At 34.8% G+C, this 20,496-nt stretch overlaps 1 protein-coding gene across 1 annotated transcript in view; it reads left to right on the forward strand.

Moving 5' to 3' along the window:
- Positions 1–20,496, forward strand: part of LOC123690931 — a 74,202-nt gene that overhangs the window by 8,706 nt on the left and 45,000 nt on the right. The window contains exons 2-7 of the mRNA XM_045635088.1: positions 323–432; positions 4,813–5,030; positions 6,006–6,194; positions 8,945–9,091; positions 9,930–10,023; positions 15,386–15,550. Of these exons, the coding sequence (XP_045491044.1) occupies positions 323–432; positions 4,813–5,030; positions 6,006–6,194; positions 8,945–9,091; positions 9,930–10,023; positions 15,386–15,550 (923 nt within the window). The remainder of the gene's footprint in view (positions 1–322; positions 433–4,812; positions 5,031–6,005; positions 6,195–8,944; positions 9,092–9,929; positions 10,024–15,385; positions 15,551–20,496) is intronic.

A 20,496-nucleotide genomic window follows, 5' to 3' on the forward strand; every position in this document is an offset into this window, starting at 1 on the left:
CTCTACTATCTAAGCTTTTGTTTCAATCTAGTTTAATGAATGTGATCCCTTAAATATTTATTTTATTCTTTAGTATTTCATATAGAAGCTTAAAATTTCAGAGATGATGTATGTGTAACAGAAAATACATTATCTCTCAAAATTTGAAAAGTCTCAGTATTATCCATTTGTCCTTTCGGTACGGAACACTATCGTTACAATATTTCTACCCAATAGTTTCGGTAATTCATCTCGCGCTTATCCAATTTATAAGGGTTCGGAACCGGTTAAGCACAACTTTATTATATTTAAATGAGAAACTTAACATAAATAATTTTTTCAGGTCATGTCCACCCACACTTATGACTCCGCTATTGCGGTTAATACTCGACGAGGTGCGAACGGCATCGAAAAAATTCCCAAATGACTTCGGTTTTGATGCAGAGCGTTCAGGTAAATATATTTTTTCAATGCGATACTTTTATTTTCGCCATCGACGAATGTTTCTGAAAGAAAAATATAGTTGTCATTAACTTGACGAGGTTTAAATTCGACTGAATACTGCAACTTTGAATGATATTATTTTACTTGCGGTACTCAAAAAAACTTATTTCGATATTTTCCTCCAAGCTTTTCCTTGACTAAATGCTTGTTCCCCGCCTCCATATTTTAATTATTTATCCGTCTCATAATGTACTTTATTTGTATTGATAAATGTTTTTAACCGACTTCAAAAAAAGGAGGAGGTTATCAATTCGGCCGGTATTTTTTTTTATGTATGTACACCGATTACTCCGAGGTTTCTGAACCGATTTACGTGACTTTTTTTGTTCGATGCGGGATGGTGTCGAATTGGTCCCATAAAAAAATTATTTGGATAGGCCCAGTAATTTTCATTTTATGAGCATTTTTGTCTGTACTCGATGACTTAATTAATTGAAATGTAGCAAGTAACTTTGATTCACTTCCCGGTAACCGATTGAGCTGAAATTTTGTATAGGTACGCATGTAAATTGGATAGCGATGAAACATTATCATGACGTAGAGCTGATTTGATGATGGAATTGGAAGGTGGCCATAGGAACTCAGTAATATATTGACTCAACTTTATCGAGTTTGAGCTCGTTTGATTCGTGTTGAAAAATACACTAAAAAGTATTAATTAAAAATAACTGCGTTAAAAACAACCGATACATAATATCAAATCTTTTTATTTTTTACTTATCCGTTTTTGAAGTCGGTTGTTTATTTTTATACAAAAACATTTTCATTCAATAGTCTATGCTATGTTATTGGTCTTTGGCTATCATAGGCTATGTACATACATATTTATTTGTTTATTTTGTTCTATCTCACCTCTGCTATCGACATCCATAATATTATTTATGTTTTACAAATTATATTATAAAATATTTTACGATACGTATAAAATCTAATTTTCTTGTAGAAATATTATAAGCGTTTTATAGTGGTATGAAAATGCGAAATACAATTTGCTGATGTAATAGCGTATAGGATGGACGATAAATGTTTCTCTAAGCTCAGTTTATGAGGGCACTCACTTTTTCTTTTCGGTGTGGAACCGAGACAGATCGATAGCTTCACAGGAGTCATCTTTCCCTTTATGGAACGAGGAATAACATCTTACGTAAATGATTTGTTTACATTAGAAGTTGATTGTAATAATGAGTAGCTGTTTTTACTTTGTTTATATAGCAAAAACATATATAGATTAAAACAAGATGTTTTTTATGATGTTATGATGATGAATTATGTACTTTTACACAATTTCAAGTGAACGTCTATTGTCAAATTTTATGCAGAAGATTTGGGTGTAGAATATCTTAATAATTCTGGTATAACGCTTGGAAAACCGAGTACCGTAGCTAAAGCATTCTCAAACTAAGCAAGCAATACACAATATTTAATTTCCACAGGGTTGGCCGAAACCAAACCTCTCGCACAAACGACAGGTTTGCTGGTTACAACCACGCGGCAGTAGTAGAGATTATAATATCTCCATAACCAAAATGGGAAATTGTACCTGCGAATAACAATATCTATCTCAAATTGTAACAGAACATACAACTTTCCTTTATGTCACATTTTATTATTTATATGAATATGAAAGTGAATGAAAGTATATTTTTCCTTTCTACGCGCTTAAAATTTAAAATTTCATTTCTAAAATCGAGTGCGCTGAACTCGGTTTTCTAATCAGCGCATTAAGATTACAAGCGGCTTGTAAACAATATCGCGTGTCTAAATATTAGGGCCATACATAAGATTAGGCATGGAACGCTAAATTTGCGAAACAATGATGATTGTATTTGCAAAAGGCATGATATCATAGCGTTATCATATCTCACGGTTATCATGCGTCGGTTTGCATTGTTACATCACGGCCGGTGACCGCGTATGGCATCGCCTTTGTTTTACATTGATTCTTTGGGCTTGGTGACCCTTGGTTTTGATAAGAGCGTTATGGCTGAGATGTACAAGTACATACTTGATTTTGATATGCAGATAATTGTTAAGCTAGATAATACATATATTATCTTCAAGTAGGTCCTAGATAAGGGGCTAATTAATAAAGTAATATTAAGTGGATTGTCACGAAATACAAAAGAACTTCTGACCTATTTACCTCCAAGAAAAGTCGATCGATGATATAGATGTGAAATCTGTCTGGGACTTGCTTAGGAAGTGAAAAGTTTATGCTTGTTATAATAGGCCAAGTAATATAGCTTGATGATATTGTGTCTTAATATGTTAGGCTATGAGGATGTATTGGCAGGTATTGGTCCTATGGGCCAATAATATGTATTTCTTTTTGAGTTTAAATATCAATTTAACTTTTTACTATTCAAGGATCTTATTTTTATGCACCAAATACATAAAAAACTGAACTGTTAATACAGATTAATATTAGCATGTAGATTGCATGTCATTCATTTCAATTATCGATCTAAATTCTAAACGATCATTTCATGCCTCACCTCGTAATGCATGACATGATGCATTATCGTATAGGATTTTCAAGTGTTTTTGGAAGTTTCTGTCATGAATACCTCCAATGTTACAATTATTTTGTTTTTAAATTTAACAATTCAGTTCCACGGATCTGTGAAATTTATAGAGAGTTGCTTAAACACTAAAAATATTATAATGTTAATTTATTTGCATTTTCCTACCACTTAAATAAATCATTCCTCAAATATTCTTGCACACTACTAGCTACGGGGAAATGCAGATGTATGTAAATTGCAAAGTGCATATATTATATGCTTAATCAATATGCAAACTTATTGTTATCAAGTAATGATCAAGAGATCAAATCTCTCAAGACATGAATACACGTGGGAAAATATTATCTATGTAGTCTGAGTGCGTTCTTTGTTTTCTTTATTTTTGCACACAGAAATAATTAAATTTTTTTGCTTAAAATATGCGCCATTTATTCAAGATAATATAATATCTTATCTTATATATAAAAATGAATCGCAAAATGTGTTGGTAAGCGCATAACTCGAGAACGGCTGAACCGATTTGGATAATTCTTTTTTTATTATATTCCTTGAAGTACGAGGATGGTTCTTATGTAGAGAAAACGTAAACATGTACCACGGGCGAAGCCGGGGCGGACCGCTAGTTATGAATAAGATCTCTATAGTCGAGCCAATTTAATAGGCAACATTTGGGCCGATTTAATGGAACCATTTGTCAATCGAACTTGAAACACATGTCAATTTTAAAATTCATCAGACGAATCCGTGTCCCAGTAATATAATATTTTCGTTCGTAAATTTAAGGAGCAAAATAAGACAAGTATCTACATAATTAAAAAACTCAACGCATTTATTAATTTATGATGATTCTTATTCAAAAGTAATCAATGCATTAGATTCTTGATGTCAGATTTTGATTTTTAGAGACACTTCGTGTCGAAAAAAAGATTTATTGAGACAAAATTGTAGCGACGTCAGTTCTTTAAATCAGAAATTGTTTATTATGTTGAATCTTAAAATTACTTGTATCGGTCATTTATTATTATAAATAGGTAATGGTATGGAAAAAAGTTAAGCAAATGTGCATTTTTCGAAACAAAACGAAATAATATATTATTCTATGTCAACGTTACTAGGTTACGTTGTTGAATTTTGTTGAACTGTCAAATGTTGCCTATTAAAATAGCTCTACTATAATCGCAATGAGGTCGCGTTAAAATAAACTACCTCATTAAAAATAGAAGAAAAAAAAACATTCGATCTACGTAGACTAAATAATTTGCCAATAAAATCATCCGGCCCAGAAATCTAGTAGGTAGGATTTGGTACATATATTCTACTAGCGGTCCGCCCCGGCTTGGCCGTGGTACATATTTCGCAATAAAAGGCCTATGTTCTTTCTCAGGGTCTAAAGATTGTCTGTGCCAAATTTCATCAAAATCGGTTGAGAGGTTTAAGCGGGAAAACGTAACAGACAGACAGAGTTACTTTCGCATTTATAATAATATATTAAATTAAAGTAGGGATAGTATATCCTACTAATATTATAAATGCGAAAGTTTTTGGGGATGGATGGATGGATGTTACCCTTTCACGCAAACTACTGAACCGATTACAATGAAATTTGGTATGTAGGTAGCTGAGTACCCAGAATAGGACGTAGGCTATCTTTTTATCCAGGAAATCCCACAGAAACGAGAACTGGGTATGCGCGTTTTTCTTCGAAAACGTGGGCGAAGCCGATGGCGGAAATCTAGTATAAAAATTGAAGTAAAAAGTAATATATTACGTAGTACATTATAACATGAGTGTATTGACTTTCCAGTATTCAGACCGATAGTGCTGCTGCAGGCAGTGATAGCGAGGGTGAACGACGTGTGCCTTCGATACTTGGACAACTCCCGCCTGGACACATTGCCCCCGCCGCCGCCCCCGGAGCAGAGGGAGCTGAGGACCGTGTCCGCGGCGATGAGGAACTCGAGACGGGTGATGGAAGATCGACATGTGGAGATCGGAAACTTGGAGGCGTTGTTTGACGTTGAGGTGCGTGGATATAACTTACACAGATAAGTGTAGTTCTATGGGTCGCTATGGGGTCTTGATTATTGCAATGCGTATTTTCTTCTGTGTACGTATCTCTGTTGTTGCGTTTCTTATCAAGGGTGATGAAGTCTGGTCACCTTAATATTCATGTTAAATCTTATTATTACCTAAGTTGTAAGATTATTATTATTTTTATTTATTATATGTATATATTAGACCGTGGACGTCGTACGGACGTAAAAAGTATACACAATACACGCATAGTTCGTTTAATAAACTTAAAAATTTTAGGTTTATAATTTTCTCTGTTTCGAATGGTTAATGCATTTGTTCCATTACGGAAATAGCTGACGTTGTAAACAAGCAAAGTTCAATAAACTGTAGTACGATTGGTGGTACCTACTTTCTTTGTAGGACTGCCGACTGAACTAGAAAGTAATAGGAAAATTATTGTAATTTTTGAACTACATAATATTAATAATACAACATTTGTACTTAGGAGCGACGCATATGAGACGATTAATCGTATCAGTGATTAAAAAGTTTACCTAACTCATGTAGAGTTTTATGTCTGCTAATTAAACTGAAACGTTTGATGACATTTAAATTTAAAAATATGCATTAGCTATGCTACACCCGCTGAAAAAAGTAAAAAAAGTCTTATATCGCTTTTTAACCTTTCTCTCCGTGGTTGCCTGGCAGAGATGACTGCAAAGTAATAAGGCTGCCTTTTGTGCTTTTATTTAATGTCATATTGTTTACTTTATGTACTTGTTTTGTTGTACAATAAAGTGAAAAAAAAAATTATAAAAAAGAGCGTGTGTGCCGAGCACACGTGCCAGAAGTGAAACTTCTTTCGCAACATTCAGAGATACCACAGTCGCCACCTTACTCCATGGCTTAGCGCGCCTAAAAAGTTTTTCTTAAAAAAAAAAGAAGTACAATATTAACAGTTTATTTCATGAATCGTTCCAGACGACAGAGCGCACGAGTTTCTACGCGGTGTACGACGGGCACGCGGGCGCGGCCGCGGCGCACTACAGCGCGGCGCACCTGCACCAGTACCTGGTGGAGAGCCCGCACTTCAAGACCAACCTCAAGCGGGCCATGCGCGACGCGTTCATACGGACCGACAAGGAGTTTGTCGATAAGAGCAGAGAGGACGTGAGTGTTCTTATTATTGGGTAACTGGATGACGCGATAGACGTGTTCCATCGCAAATTGTCTAACCCATGTATGTACATGTTTTCGCATTTTCATAATTTTTTGGCACATGTTTTGAGATTTTCTGTCAAAAGACCTTTCTTCTGACAATAATGAACACATCAAAATAAGAAGTATAGAATTTGGTCCAGACGCGTGATGCCGAGACCAAAGGAAATAGGAACTCATCTATACATATAATAAATCTGTAGAAGGGTCAATTCTTTACATTGAAAATATTGAAAAAATAAATAGCAGGGGGTGTTACTGGATCGATACCAAACCCAAATATGTGATTAAAAAAATTTTTGTCTGTCTGTCTGTCTGTCTGTCTGTCTGTATGTGAAGGCATCACGTGAAAACTAGCGGTTCGATTTCGATGAAACTTGGTATAATTATACCTTATTATCCTGGGCGTAAAATAGGATACTTTTTATCCTGGAAAAATACGTAGAAAAAAATTAATCTTAATTTTTCAGTTTTATCCATAGACGTTGTTCCGTAGAACCGCGAACACACGTTGCGTATTATTATAGGCCTAGCCGTATTTGAGAATTGGGTCCAATAGATATTTATAAGATGTTATTGACAGAGGTACCTACTCAAAATGGAGAAATAACCATCCACGCGAAGACCGACATCCGCGCGGACGGAGTCGCGGGCGGAAGCTAGTTTTAAATATTATGTTGATGTAGTGTGCTCTAAGGAAATAAGGAACTTCGTACAAAAGAATGTTGTTACATACTGACAATATCTAAATCGATAATCTGATACAAATTATTTATTTTATTAAGTAAAGTATCAGACTGCTAGAACTGCTAGACTCACGCTGAAATTATTACCGAATAAAAACTTTGCCCACGTGTGTGGCAAAGTTTACTAATGATCTTTACGCTAGACTTTAGAAAAATAAAACGATGTTGATAGTTTGTTTACAGATAAGTAATAAAATATTTTCTGTAAAATTAATTAATGAAAAGTGCTTGATTGGAATGATTCATTAATAGTTAAAAGTAAATGTCCTAAGTAATACCTACGTCACGAGTGAACGAGGAAAATACTATGATTCATTCCTTATAAGATTTTCTAAAGTGTGACTCAGAAAGGTCGGCGTCAATCAGAATAGTAAACACGATTATTTATCATTTTAGTTAGAAAGCAGTTTATTAGGAAGATAAAGATGCATTTCTGGGTATTTGGAACAACGCCCTCTAGTTCTAAAACTAGTCATATTAACAAATGATTAATATATTTCTTATTATGAGGAAGGAAAGTGTTAATTTAGGTTTAAACTGGTAAATTTAGTTGAAATCTCAGGACATAGGTTAAATGATGAATCGGCCAATTAATAATAAATGATACGTAGTATTTTCCTGTCTTTAATTTTACGCGAGTATATACATTTATAAAATATTTGTGTGATGAACTCAATTATTTGTTCTTGGGTCTGGGTGTTATTATCTATATATGTATTTATTAAATATTATATTTATCGTCGCCTAGTACCCACAACACAAGCCTTAATTGAGCTTACTGTGGGACTAGGTCGATTTGTGTAATAATGTCCTTTAATATTTATTTATTTATTTATTTATAGATTATATTTTTTTACGGATTTTAAACGCGATTGTTATATTCATTATCTGACGACCAGACAGTCTCCCCGTGAGTCGTGACCACGCTCGCTGCAAAGTGTGCGAAACGTCAGGATAATAATATAATGAGCTAGATTTCCGTCCGCAGTTTCGCCCGCGTTTAAAAAAAACCCACATTCTTACCGTTCCTGTGGGATTTGCTTTGATTAAAAAGTAGCCTATGTCTTTCTGGGTTTTCAGCTACCAACATACCAAATTTCATTGTAATCGGCATAGTATTTGAGTATAAGAGTAACAAACATCCATCCATCCTCACAAACTTTTGCATCGTCGTGTTTGTTACTCTTTCACGTAAATACTACTGAACCGATTACAATGAAATTTAACACACATATCCTACCGGAACGGGAACTATGCCAGTTTTTCTTTGAAAACGCGGGCGAAGCCGATGGCGGAAATCTAGTATATTATAAATAGAAATAATGTAATTTTATAGTTTGAAATGATTAACTATTCACACTCATTGTTCATTCATCTGATTGAATGAGAACTGAATTCATCACTATTACTTTAAATATGGCAGCATTATTTTACAAAGTGACATTAGCTGCTGTCAGATAGCTTCGTCTAATTAAAAATCCGACTATAGGCACAGAATACATAATAGTAGCTAAACGCTACAGAACGGACACTCTCCACTTCCCGCCAAAATTAAACACTTCCCTCAGCCCGCACGATCATCTTAAAAATGGTCCGCATTTTTCTGCAAGGACGATACGCAACGAAGATTGACAACATTAATCAAATTGACTTAAAGTAATTTTATTATTTTGGATTTGTGATTATTGTTTTTCGTAGAAAATGGTTTGATATTGTGCTGTTTACGGATGTATTTCATCAGAAAAACGCGAATTTTTTTTACGCAAGTCACAAATGTGCCAACCATAAAGCGTTAACACACACATTTGCGGTCTCTACAGTGTGACTGTCAAAACGATAATTTTGTATGGAGTGTGGTTAGATGGACATAACTTTGAACATTGCCTCCGAACGTTAAAATCTTTTATTTCTAAATTGTACATATTATATATTATGTTGATGTGTGTATGTGTGTAGCTGTGGGCGGCGGGCGGCAGCACGGCGGTGGTGGTGTGCGTGCGCGGGTCGGCGCTGGTGGTGGGGTGGGCGGGGGACTCGCTGGCGCTCCTCGCGCAGCGCATGCGCGTCATGCAGCTCGTGCGCCCGCACAAGCCCAGCCGGGAGGTGAGTCTCCATAGAACAACATCATCAATATCAGCTCAATTTTTAAATTGATCAATAAAATTTGAGCGATGACGATGTATCATCAGCTCAAATTTTAAATTGATACGCATTTGATGGGAGGTGAGACAGCATCATCATCAACTCAAATTTTAAATTGATACGCATTTGATGGGAGGTGACATCATCATCATCAGCTCAAATTTTAAATTGATACGCATTTGATGGGAGGTGAGACATCATCATCAGTTCAAATTTTAAATTGATACGCATATGTTGGGAGGTGAGACATAATCATCTAAGCTCAAATTTTAAATTGATACGCATTTGATGGGAGGTGACATCATCATCATCAGCTCAAATTTGGGGGTCTTCAAGCGAACAGTAAACCGGTACCTACTAGGGAAGCGCGTACCCATCTAAGACCACACCTTAACTTTCCATTAAGCGAGATTGTGGTCAAGCGTTTCCGTATCTACATTAAAAAATAAATGTAAAATGAAACGCATTTGTTTCACACCTGTATCTAAATTAAGTTTTATAAAACTATTTCTTACTGTTTCTGTTTATTATAATTTGTATATTAATAAAGAAAAAAAATACGTTCCTACTGCTTGTTCCTCCTATGAGGGCACAATCCACCACACTGGCCAAGTGCGGGTTTGGTAGATGTCTGTTCGAGCAGTGTTGATGTTATCAAGATGCGCAGATAAATTGAAAATAAATTTATTTTCTGCACGCTCGCCTGGTCTCGGTCTTATCGATTTGAAGTCCCAGGTCATCACCACAGTTATAACTATTTTAAAATGAACCTTTTAAAATTAATTCCTTATTTAAACAGGACGAACGAAGACGAATAGAATCTTCGGGGGGTATGGTTATGCACATCGGAACGTGGCGGGTGAACGGACAACTAGCGGTGTCTAGAGCTATAGGTAAGTTATTTAATTAATATTAGTATACAATTTATACTTTTAATTATTTAATTACCTCTCCTTCTGCATTTTATAGTTTAGATTTTTAAAGAAAAACACAATGCACTAGTCCGATGATGTCCTCGTCATCATCCTGACGATACTGTAATGAAACCGGCCGTAGTTTTTATAATTAAAAATCGAAACAGTAAATAAAAGTAGAGCTAGTGAAGTGTGTGTTTCTTTGAAAAATCTGAACTATAATATTTATATCTGAAGCAGCTATTTCCCGCAGCTTCGCCCGAATGCTCAAAGGAAATTTACATTATTAGCGCCATCTATCGGAATTCATTAAATATGAAGTGATTCAGCTACCATATATCTACTAATCGCGCCCTTGCGCCTTGAAAAGACGGCAAACAAACCATTTTATGTTGGTTATGTTGGTCCCGTCCGATTAGGGCCCTTCTGGCCTCCTCCACTCAAGCGGCAGCCCAAGCAGAGGTTCGAGATCCCCGTCAAGGGGGGACGCCCTTGTGCATGTCGCTACCAGGGTGAACCTTCAGTTCACCCCCGCGTCCGCGTTAAAATGTAGAAGCCCTTCTGGCTAACATTGAGAAACACCTTACAAAAAAAAAAAAATGGTTATGTTGGTAAAAATAGTGATGATAGAAAGGATATTGCATAATAGAAGAATTTGGGTATAGTGGTTCATATGTGAATAGAGAAGTCTTGAATTTATTCCCGCTCAATACGTGTGTAAATCGCAATTTTATAAGGAGGACTCATTACTTCGAAGTCGAGGTGAAGTCTAATCGAAAAGGTTTAAAATAAAATAAAGGTAAGGTAAAATACGTGAAAAACAATAAAACGGGTGTGATGCCTCTTGTTCTAGAGTACACGGGACTTTCCAAAATATGACATTATATTAAGACAATTCCACTGGTATTCTATCAAACGTAGATAATGAAGAATGAAAGAAAGAACATTTGACTCCACGATATAATAGGTACAATAAATAATAAGATTACAAATCCCTGATCCAAGTTCAATAGTATCTCTATGGTCTGGAAAACCGAAGAGTGTGATTGTATTAGCAAAGGATGCTTGTTGAAATTTTACTATTTCCCATTCTATTGACAATTCAACGAATAATAGGCATGTTAACCAATAATATATTTACGCAGCAGTGTAATATCTACTTCTGGTCTAAGATCCGGGAAAATAAAAATATACCCTCATCTGTTAATTAAATGGAACAACTTTTAGAGGCTGATTTCAATGTTATGAATTTATAAAAACAACCTCTGCCACCACTCCTCTGTCAATTGTTGTATTTTTAAAATTTGTGTGCATGAAATAAATATATTTTATATTCACCATCTGCTGCAACTATTTGTATTTAAAACTCATGAGACGTCCAAAAGTTTCAGAATTCATAGATTATATAGGTAAAACATGGATTCAACTATGCCTGTAGGGTGTAGCGACATTAAAGTATTATGTATCTGTGAAACTCTTAAATGTGACTCATTATTCGTTATTATGTTATCAATTTTTGAATTATAAAATAGGTACAGAGTCGTTAAAATTTTTCATATTGAAGAATTCAATATTCTTTTATAATATTGTTTTTTTTACCATCATAAATAAATACTCCACAAAAATCCTCGACTGCGAATTCAAAACCAACATAATAACAAATACGGACACTTGACAAACTCTTTTTTTTTTTTTTTTTTTTTTTTTGTGTGGTGTTTCTCAATGTTAGCCAGAAGGGCTTCTACATTTTAACGCGGACGCGGGGGTGAACTGAAGGTTCACCCTGGTAGCGACATGCACAAGGGCGTCCCCCCTTGACGGGGACCACGAACCTCGGCTTGAGCTGTCGCTTGAGTGGAGGAGGCCAGAAGGGCCCTAATCGGACGGGATGACAAACTCGTCATAATTAGATGACAAGCTCCCTAATTAATTATTATATCATTACTTGTGCATTTCAATGCGAATAAAAGCGAAGTCCGCACAGTTGCAAGGGCCGTGCATTGAAAGCCAACCCCTGTGTAAGAGGCGGGTTAATCAGTCGTTTTATTGGTCGGGGGAGAACGTAGTACGGGAGCCGGAGGAGAATTATACTTGGCTTGGTGTTGGTTGAGATTTCCTTTGTGAGGGATTCGAGGATCTCGCCGTGTGCGACCTTTTTGTTCTTTAATATGGCTGAACAATGAGCGAGTAATGGAGTAATTAAGTCGGTGTAACGTGGATTTGATGTAGTGTTTCGTATTAGTGTTGTTTGCGGAGGGAATTATCAAATCACGGTGTTAGTCTAATTTTCAGTTATGGAATTATTAAAGTTAATTGTTTTTTAATTGTATTGTTTAAACACGAGTTATGTTCATATATGATGTAAGATAGAATGAGATTTAACGCAATGTTGTGCTTCAATCCTAACAATCCCACTACAACACATGCACAGTATTTATTTATCCAATAAATATTTCGGTAAAATATACCAAAATAAGAGCACCGATATTTACTTTATAATTATCTGCCAAATACATAAACAGATCACATACGGTGCGTACATTACCATACAGTTTATACTATGTATAACTAGCGGTGCTCCGCGGTTTTACCCGAACTGCTCCGCTTTTATTGGTCTGTAACCTTCCTCGATATCGATGTCTAACACTGAAATAATTTTTCAAATTGAACCCGAAATTCCTGATATTAATTACGTTAATTGCGTTAATGCAATAAACATATGAGCTTATTTGTTTGTTTGTAATATTAGCATTATTATATTATCATCATCATCATGTCATCATCATAAAAAATAATTATATGACAATAAAAGTGAATTTTATTCAAATATTAAAATGTCAAATGAAATACAGAAACACGTACCCATCTCCCGCACTAGCCATTGCATAATCATTCTTCGCGATCATTACGGTCGTGTGCCCAACATTAAGTTGTTGTCGTCCACGCCGAGGGACACACTATGAATTACCATATCATACTCGTAAATAATGTCGCTTGTAATCATTAACAACGTTCATATTATCTGTATATGCAAATATTGGGACGGGAGGGTGAGAGATGTCTTGTATCTCAATGAAGTGATGAAAACGAATTGATGTTTTAATGATAGAATGTGTGATTTCATGTTTTAATTGGTGTTATTGATAGTTAGTGGGGCAGGTTAGGATTCGAGTCGACGCGGACGTGAACTTATAACTTCTAAAAAGCTCGATGCACAATCAAATGTAGCTTTAGCGTTATAAAGCTATTTTCCCGCCAATCGTGTATCATGAAAATGAATATACATACCTATGTCGTAATATAAAGACAGGAAAGAAATAACTTACGTATAAATATAAAATAATATTGAACATGTCCTTCAGTTTTAAAAATTATTCATACATTTTTATTTATAAAAAGACTGTTTATAAATCTCATCTAATAAAATTTAACACTTTCAATAGTAACATAGATTACATACGAAACAATCACACGACTATACTATTTACCCAAATTCGTACAAAACGAATGCACTCCACCTAGATGTTTCGGTGTGCGGTGTGCGCGCGTCAGGCGCCGACGAGTCGAGCGAGCCCCCTGCCCGGCACGCCGCACGGCACTATCGATCACTACGCTTGCATTGCGTGCTAGTGATGTGATGTGACATTGTAGACATCGAAATTAAAATTTGAAGCGAATAAATATTTATGGCTTTTATGTTATTTTGAAAAAATATTATCGTTTTAATACGGAATATAACGTGATTGAATGAACTTTGTCAGCGGTTTTACTTTCGGTGAAATATTTTTTTTTTTTTATTTTAACTTGATCAAGAGTTACTTTCATGCTGAAAAAGTATTATGTGAATTAGAAGTAAAGAAAGATTTTTTTGTTATTTTCATTTTTGCCACAAAAAATAACTAGGTACTATTTAATTTATACTACTGTATCAAGTATATGAAAATATATTCAATATAAGTTCTTTATGAAAAATTGTATTTACTAAATTATTAAATGTAGGTACAATAACAATTTATATCGATAAGAATCACCAAACCTCAGGAATTAGAGCACGCCGCACGGTGCAATGATGTTGATACAATCGGGCTGAGATGTTGACATTGCCTCCAATACGCCCTTGTGGGTGTAAAACCCCATTGATTGCACGTTCCATAGTATATTACTATATTTCGAGAAAGCATTTAGTTGCAAACTCCGATTAGTTTGATAGACAATTATTAAAAACAATATGAATACCAATCGATAAGACAAACCAACTTAATGAATTGGAACATGATTCAGTGATATTTATTTGTATAAACCAACCATATTATTGTAATAGTTTTCATTAATTTAATCCGGCTGAAATGATGACATTGCAGTCAATCATAATCAATGTTTAAAAATTTAAAAAATATATAAATAAGATATATGTTACCTGCAATACGTTACACGCTATCCCCTATGGATGAAACCGCATTGATTCCACGCTCCATAGCAGATTGCGAGACGATCCGTTGAGTTGCAAACTTCTCCGATAAGTTTTACGTACGATTGGAGCACAATATTGGTTTCGTAATTTCGTTAGGCTCAACTTATTCATGATTGTTAGTGAAACTTACTCAATACATACTCTAAATTGTATATTATGTATACATATGTTACTTACACGCTATTTATGTATTTTACTCTTGTTAGTAAGGATAGCTGTTATTGACAGCGTCTAAAATTCTAATTCATAAAGTTAAATAAGCAGCATGATCACAGTATGATTTCAGTTGTTTATTAATATAGAATTAAACATAGTGAACATTATATTGCATATAAATTTTATACGCAAATTAATAGTAATGTTCTCTTTTATACCCTTAACAACACAAACAAACATATAAATAAACTTTACGCAATCAAAGTTTAATAAAAGCATGTGCATTATAACTACAAAAGTTTTTAATTGTAAGAAGCCATTTTCCTCTTGCTAAGAACTGCGTCCTGGCACCGTAATGATATACAGGAATTTCCGTTCGCTATTTCCGCGAAGCACCATCAATGTTTTGTTTACTTTGTTTAAAATTAGCTACAATTTGGGTTAGAGGATTTGAACTGTGAGTAACCTCGTAACGGGTGCTTATAAAGAGTATTAAAGAATTACAAGTTTATGCTAAGATGTTATTTCTAAAATCCTGTTGCTATGCTTAAATTGATATAATTAAAAGTGTTCACTTTTCTTTATGCATCTATGAGCCTGTTCTGAACCAATTTTGTTTGTTGGTCGTATACGACAAAATGTCGTTAAAACGGATCGTGAAGCTACCTTTTGCGAATGTACGACAGATTAACTTATTTCACTTAACTTTCTTAGGTGACGCACAATACAAACCGTACGTGATAGCGAAACCAGAGTTGGGTACTCTGGAGTTGGACGGCGACGAAGACTTCCTGGTGGTGGCCTGCGATGGGCTCTGGGATGTCGTCAGTGAAGACGAAGTTGCTCTGTCTGTGTACAGGCAGGTAGCGGCCAATCCAGGTAAGTGTAGATTAAGGTTCGCACGAAATGACGTGTGATGAGTGTTATTTTATTGATAAAGTGACGAACATTATGTATATTGTCATCAATTATTTCGTTGTTAATAAGGATACTTTCTGCGAAATTTTTATTTTATGAGTACAGTATACTTTTAATTGTTTGATGAATACTTAATTTTAATGCTAATACTATTCAAAGTTTATTTCTTACACAGTTATTAGACGGTTCGCTTTTTTTGTTAAAAATAACATAAAATAAAATATAAAGTATTTTTAAATGAAAATTTGGAGCAGAACAGTAAAACTTTATAACACCTAGTCAAAGCCACGTAAATGTCTATCAGCAACCGCGATAGATAGATTTAGAATTTGCCTTTGCAAAGCTCGCCGTTGCCGTTTAATAAACCATCTGTGGAAATGCACCTACCTGTACTCTGATTGTCAAAGAACTTTTCAATCGGATAGGAAATTTATTGGACGGAATTTGAACAAGATATACTAATTTAAATCTATTATTTGCCACGTAAGCATAGATGAGGGATCTTGGGTTAAATATCTAGTGGAACAATAAACACGGACTCAGATTAATTCTGCTCTATTATCATAAGGGAATACGAGGCACCAAAATATATTAACTGTTACCTTTTTGGGTCACCCAAATCTTAGAAATCTAAAATTCAAATTTATCCTTCACGTTTTGGGAAAATCGTACGGAAAGGATAACTTTCTCCTATCGTAAGGTATTAAGAATCCGAATCGGAGATTTAATGTAATTACTAAATAAATATTCGCAAATTGTTGATCGGAAATTGGCAAGGAAGTTACGGGTTTTGTAAATATCATATAAATTACGACTTGTGTAACAGTTAACAGTCTATATGTAATATTAATGGCCCATGTTCAGTGCACTAGTTCTGAGAGTACATACATTTAATCTTGCTATTTCACATTTGACTAGAACTATGAATACAAATTTGTTTATAGATTTTTGTCGGTAAAAAAGTTGTATCTATGGCGTGTAGATAGAATAGGAAACACATAAAGGGCTTCATTATAACTGATAATCTCGTAGAAAGTACGTGCACATAGCACACATTGTCTTACGTGTTGTGACGGTAAATGGCGGATTTATGTCACGACTATAAATAGCATCGGTTTTTACTGACCGATAAGGAGTGCGCTTATCATAACGCTGATTATGCGCGTGTTTGTATACGTTTAGTATTTGAACTTGAACACTAGGTTCATGGTTATATGAGTCACAAATAACACTCGCTCTTATGTTATTACAACCATTAAAGTAAACAAGGTAAACCAGACTGCATTATTAAATGGACCTATTGTGCCCCTGATGACATTTTACATTGTTAGGTTACATTATTTAAATGATTGTTTAAAACTCTATACAATTCAAGCTTACAATTTCGAGTGCGAAAGCATTGTACTTATAAAGTTTGTTCAATGTTTAAACTTTATCACTATATCACGTAGATGATGGCGTTACTTAGCAAAAAGTTATGTAATTTTAATATCTATATCTCAATAAAAGCAATCAAAATTGTTTTGTGTGCGAGAAGGCCTCTTGTTCCGTTTAGCGAATAATTGAGTCTAGACAAAAATAAGTTCGATCTGTATAAATATCACTTAATTGAAATATCACTTAATTGATGAGACTAGAGGAACAGTGTCTGCTTTAATTGAAAAACTTAATCGCTCTCTCCATTTTTTGTTTGCTGTCTTTCCCATTAACAGTGGTCTTTATTGATCCTTCGTTAAAATACAAAAAAAAGGAACAAACTCCGATAGTACTCAGCGAAAAGCTCATACAAAATTAAAGTCTGAGCTGAACACAAACTTCGAGTTTTCATAAGAATAAGTTAGTTTGCCAATATTGCTTTTCGTCGGGAAAATTTCAAGTTTTATTACTTAATAATTTGAAAGTGCAAGGCTTTCAATTTAGAAATCTATTCAAGTTGAAAGTTAACTAGTATATGTATTAAAATTATGTGGCGAGATTTTTTTTGGAAATACATAGGAACACATTATTTTCTGGTTAAAGTTTTGTAATGTCTGTATGTAAAATTGTCTAAAGTACACAATAACCTTGTTTTGTCCTAAATTTTTATACTTACTCTTGAAAGATTACATTGCTACAAGTGATAACTGCGTTAAAAACAACCGACTTCAAACTTGCACTTGCAAAATTTACAAATACCTACAGACAAAAATGCTCATAAAATAAAAACTACTGGGCCTATCCGAATAAAATTTTTATGGGACCAATTCGACACCATCCCGCATCGAACAAAAAAAGAATCACGTAAATCGGTTCAGAAACCTCGGAGTAATCGGTGTACATACATAAAAAAAAAAAAAAAAAAAAAATATACCGGCCGAATTGATAACCTCCTCCTTTTTTTGAAGTCGGTTAAAAATCACGGTAAAATAACCGCGGGTATTAACGATTCGCAGTAGGCTCAGTCGAGCTTTTCCTTCATACCCACTAATCTCATTTATATTGTGATATAAACGAGACGATTTGAGTAGGACTTAACTGTATTTTTGTGTGAGCATAAATCGTATTAATAATAGTTAAAGTTAATAATGTATTTGTTTATTTGTTTAATAGAGCATACGAGTTAATCTGATCTGCTTATCTAACTTATTATAAGGCTTGACTACACACATTTGTTATGATAAATACTTGACATCGTTTACGAAAATTTAGACAAATATTTCTTTTATCTTGTTTTTATTTCGTCTCTTAAATAACCTTGCGGACATTATTGATTGGCAACATTCAAGAACGTTCATTGGGTCATATGATTGTGACGAAATGAGTATTTGTTCTGTTATACGAGTGCTCGGTCTCGGCCACAATAGCGAGAACTTTCTTTGTGCGTATTGTTCCAGTGTTCCTATGAAAACTACGAAACACCAAGTCCTACACATTTTGGTAACTTGGGCGCCCTTCAAGTCTTTGTTAAGTGTCGTTAATGGATCGCAAAGCTCCCAGTATAAAGAGCTTTCATGTCGCACAACAGATTTTTGTTGTCGTGTAAATATGAGGGCTTTTCATTGTGCCACTTTACTCGGAATGAGTTGATGAACGACACTTTGATGTGTTCGCAAACTTTGAAAACCGGCACTTTTATCTGAACGACACTTAAAACTTTACGATTCGAAGTAGGAACTTTATAAGTGACCATTTATTGCAACGCGCACATTTGAAATTTAAATCGCTTGTCCTGAAACCTCACGTTCGTATAAACATTTGCCAACTTGTTCAATTCTCTGTGACGTGGTCCACTGCTACCCGTGCGTTTATCAGTTTGTGTGGCAGCTTGACGTTTGAATTGAAACCATCATGATTTATTGACTTGCTACTTTAACTTCGGAAGAGTGACTAATAATCTCCGCGGAAAACTAACGTTAGAAGTTAATAAAAGCAATTGTAACGCCTTATTTTTTGCAAAGTAGAACTGTTATATAGCATCATTACGTACATGAAATAAATCACCTTGTATTTGTTGGATGTTGATTGAACCATAGCGGCTGTAGATCGATAGTTACCAATAAAATCTTCATCTAGAACAAATAAATTGGCTTCCTGTCGATCTGGAAAGAATTGTTCGAATAAGTGTTGCGAAAAAAATGCGAACAATAAGAACATAGCCATAGGCCGTGTTCCGTAACGAGATTGCCGCGGTGCCTAGAAGTCAGTCGGGCTGCGGTCAGGCCGCCACAACAGCCCCACGATATTGTTTCGTAATTGCGTCGGAAGTGGGGAAGTGGTGAAATTGGACACTTTGTTTTCTCTTCGCCCCCGGAACGCGGCCCTGCCTCCCCAAGTCTTGATGAAGCCGCTCTGATAATTGACCTTTGTAAGTTCGTAAACAAGCTATTCATAATCTGAAGAATCGTTTGCACGTGTCTAGACAGACTTATTGAAAATATTTTGACCTCGTACTTGTAGCTTGAACTGTATAACGATTAGGTTTTAATTTTCTTTGTACATATTTTAAAACTACAAATTTGCTGATCATATACCTAACTCAATAGTTTACCACTGTATTTAAAAGATAAGAAAAATACTGCTATTTTTTAAATTAACGGTAAGTACATAAATGTAGAATGAAAATAGACTCTCCAATTATTTTGTGCGTTTTACATTTGATACATTTCATGAATAAAATAAATTATATTACACCTAACATGTGCTATCAAAAATATGCAAATTTCGTGTTAAAATAAATCGGATTAATTCAGTTTATTTATTCTAATTACGGCACACTCTTTGGTAATTTTCGAGTCCAGTCAAGTGGACATGTGATGTCCTTATTGGATTATGCGATTTATCAGTTTAAAATCGTCCGAGTTGGAATTGGGGCGAGGGTGGCACTTCGACCGAAATTCGACCTGGGTCATGTCCCTTTATAATGTGCCCTTGTAAGTGTAGAGGTTAAATTTCAAGGTGCTGCTCACTTGAATTGAACGCATTATTTTGTGTACACAAATCGTGCGCTTGAGTAAGTAGATTTTTTTCTGTATGAAAGATAATTGTAATTTATGTATTTTCTTCACTTTACTTGACGATACATTGTAACAAAGCTTATTTTATCTACTTACACAAATATTATTAACAATAAGATTCGATGGTTTGTATTTGTTTTTCACTCATCTGAACGTATTTGGAACTTTCACCGGTAAAAAGCTACATAATTCATACGTGACGTACGCTAAATTTTGCTTTTTTATTCCGGATCTAATCTGGTGGAACAACTAATAATTAATAATAAAACAGAAATCCTTTACGCATTAGGTGTAAAGCTGGTGTCGAAGCCCTGCAGTGTGGTGACCTCGCCAACGATTGCAGCGATACCATTGTGTTGTTGATACCGCGATAACAGATAATGTTCCGTGCTATTCAACTGCATTAGTACTAGG

The sequence above is a fragment of the Colias croceus genome, chromosome 4 (genome assembly GCF_905220415.1).
Source record: "Colias croceus chromosome 4, ilColCroc2.1".
NCBI lineage: Eukaryota > Metazoa > Arthropoda > Insecta > Lepidoptera > Pieridae > Colias > Colias croceus.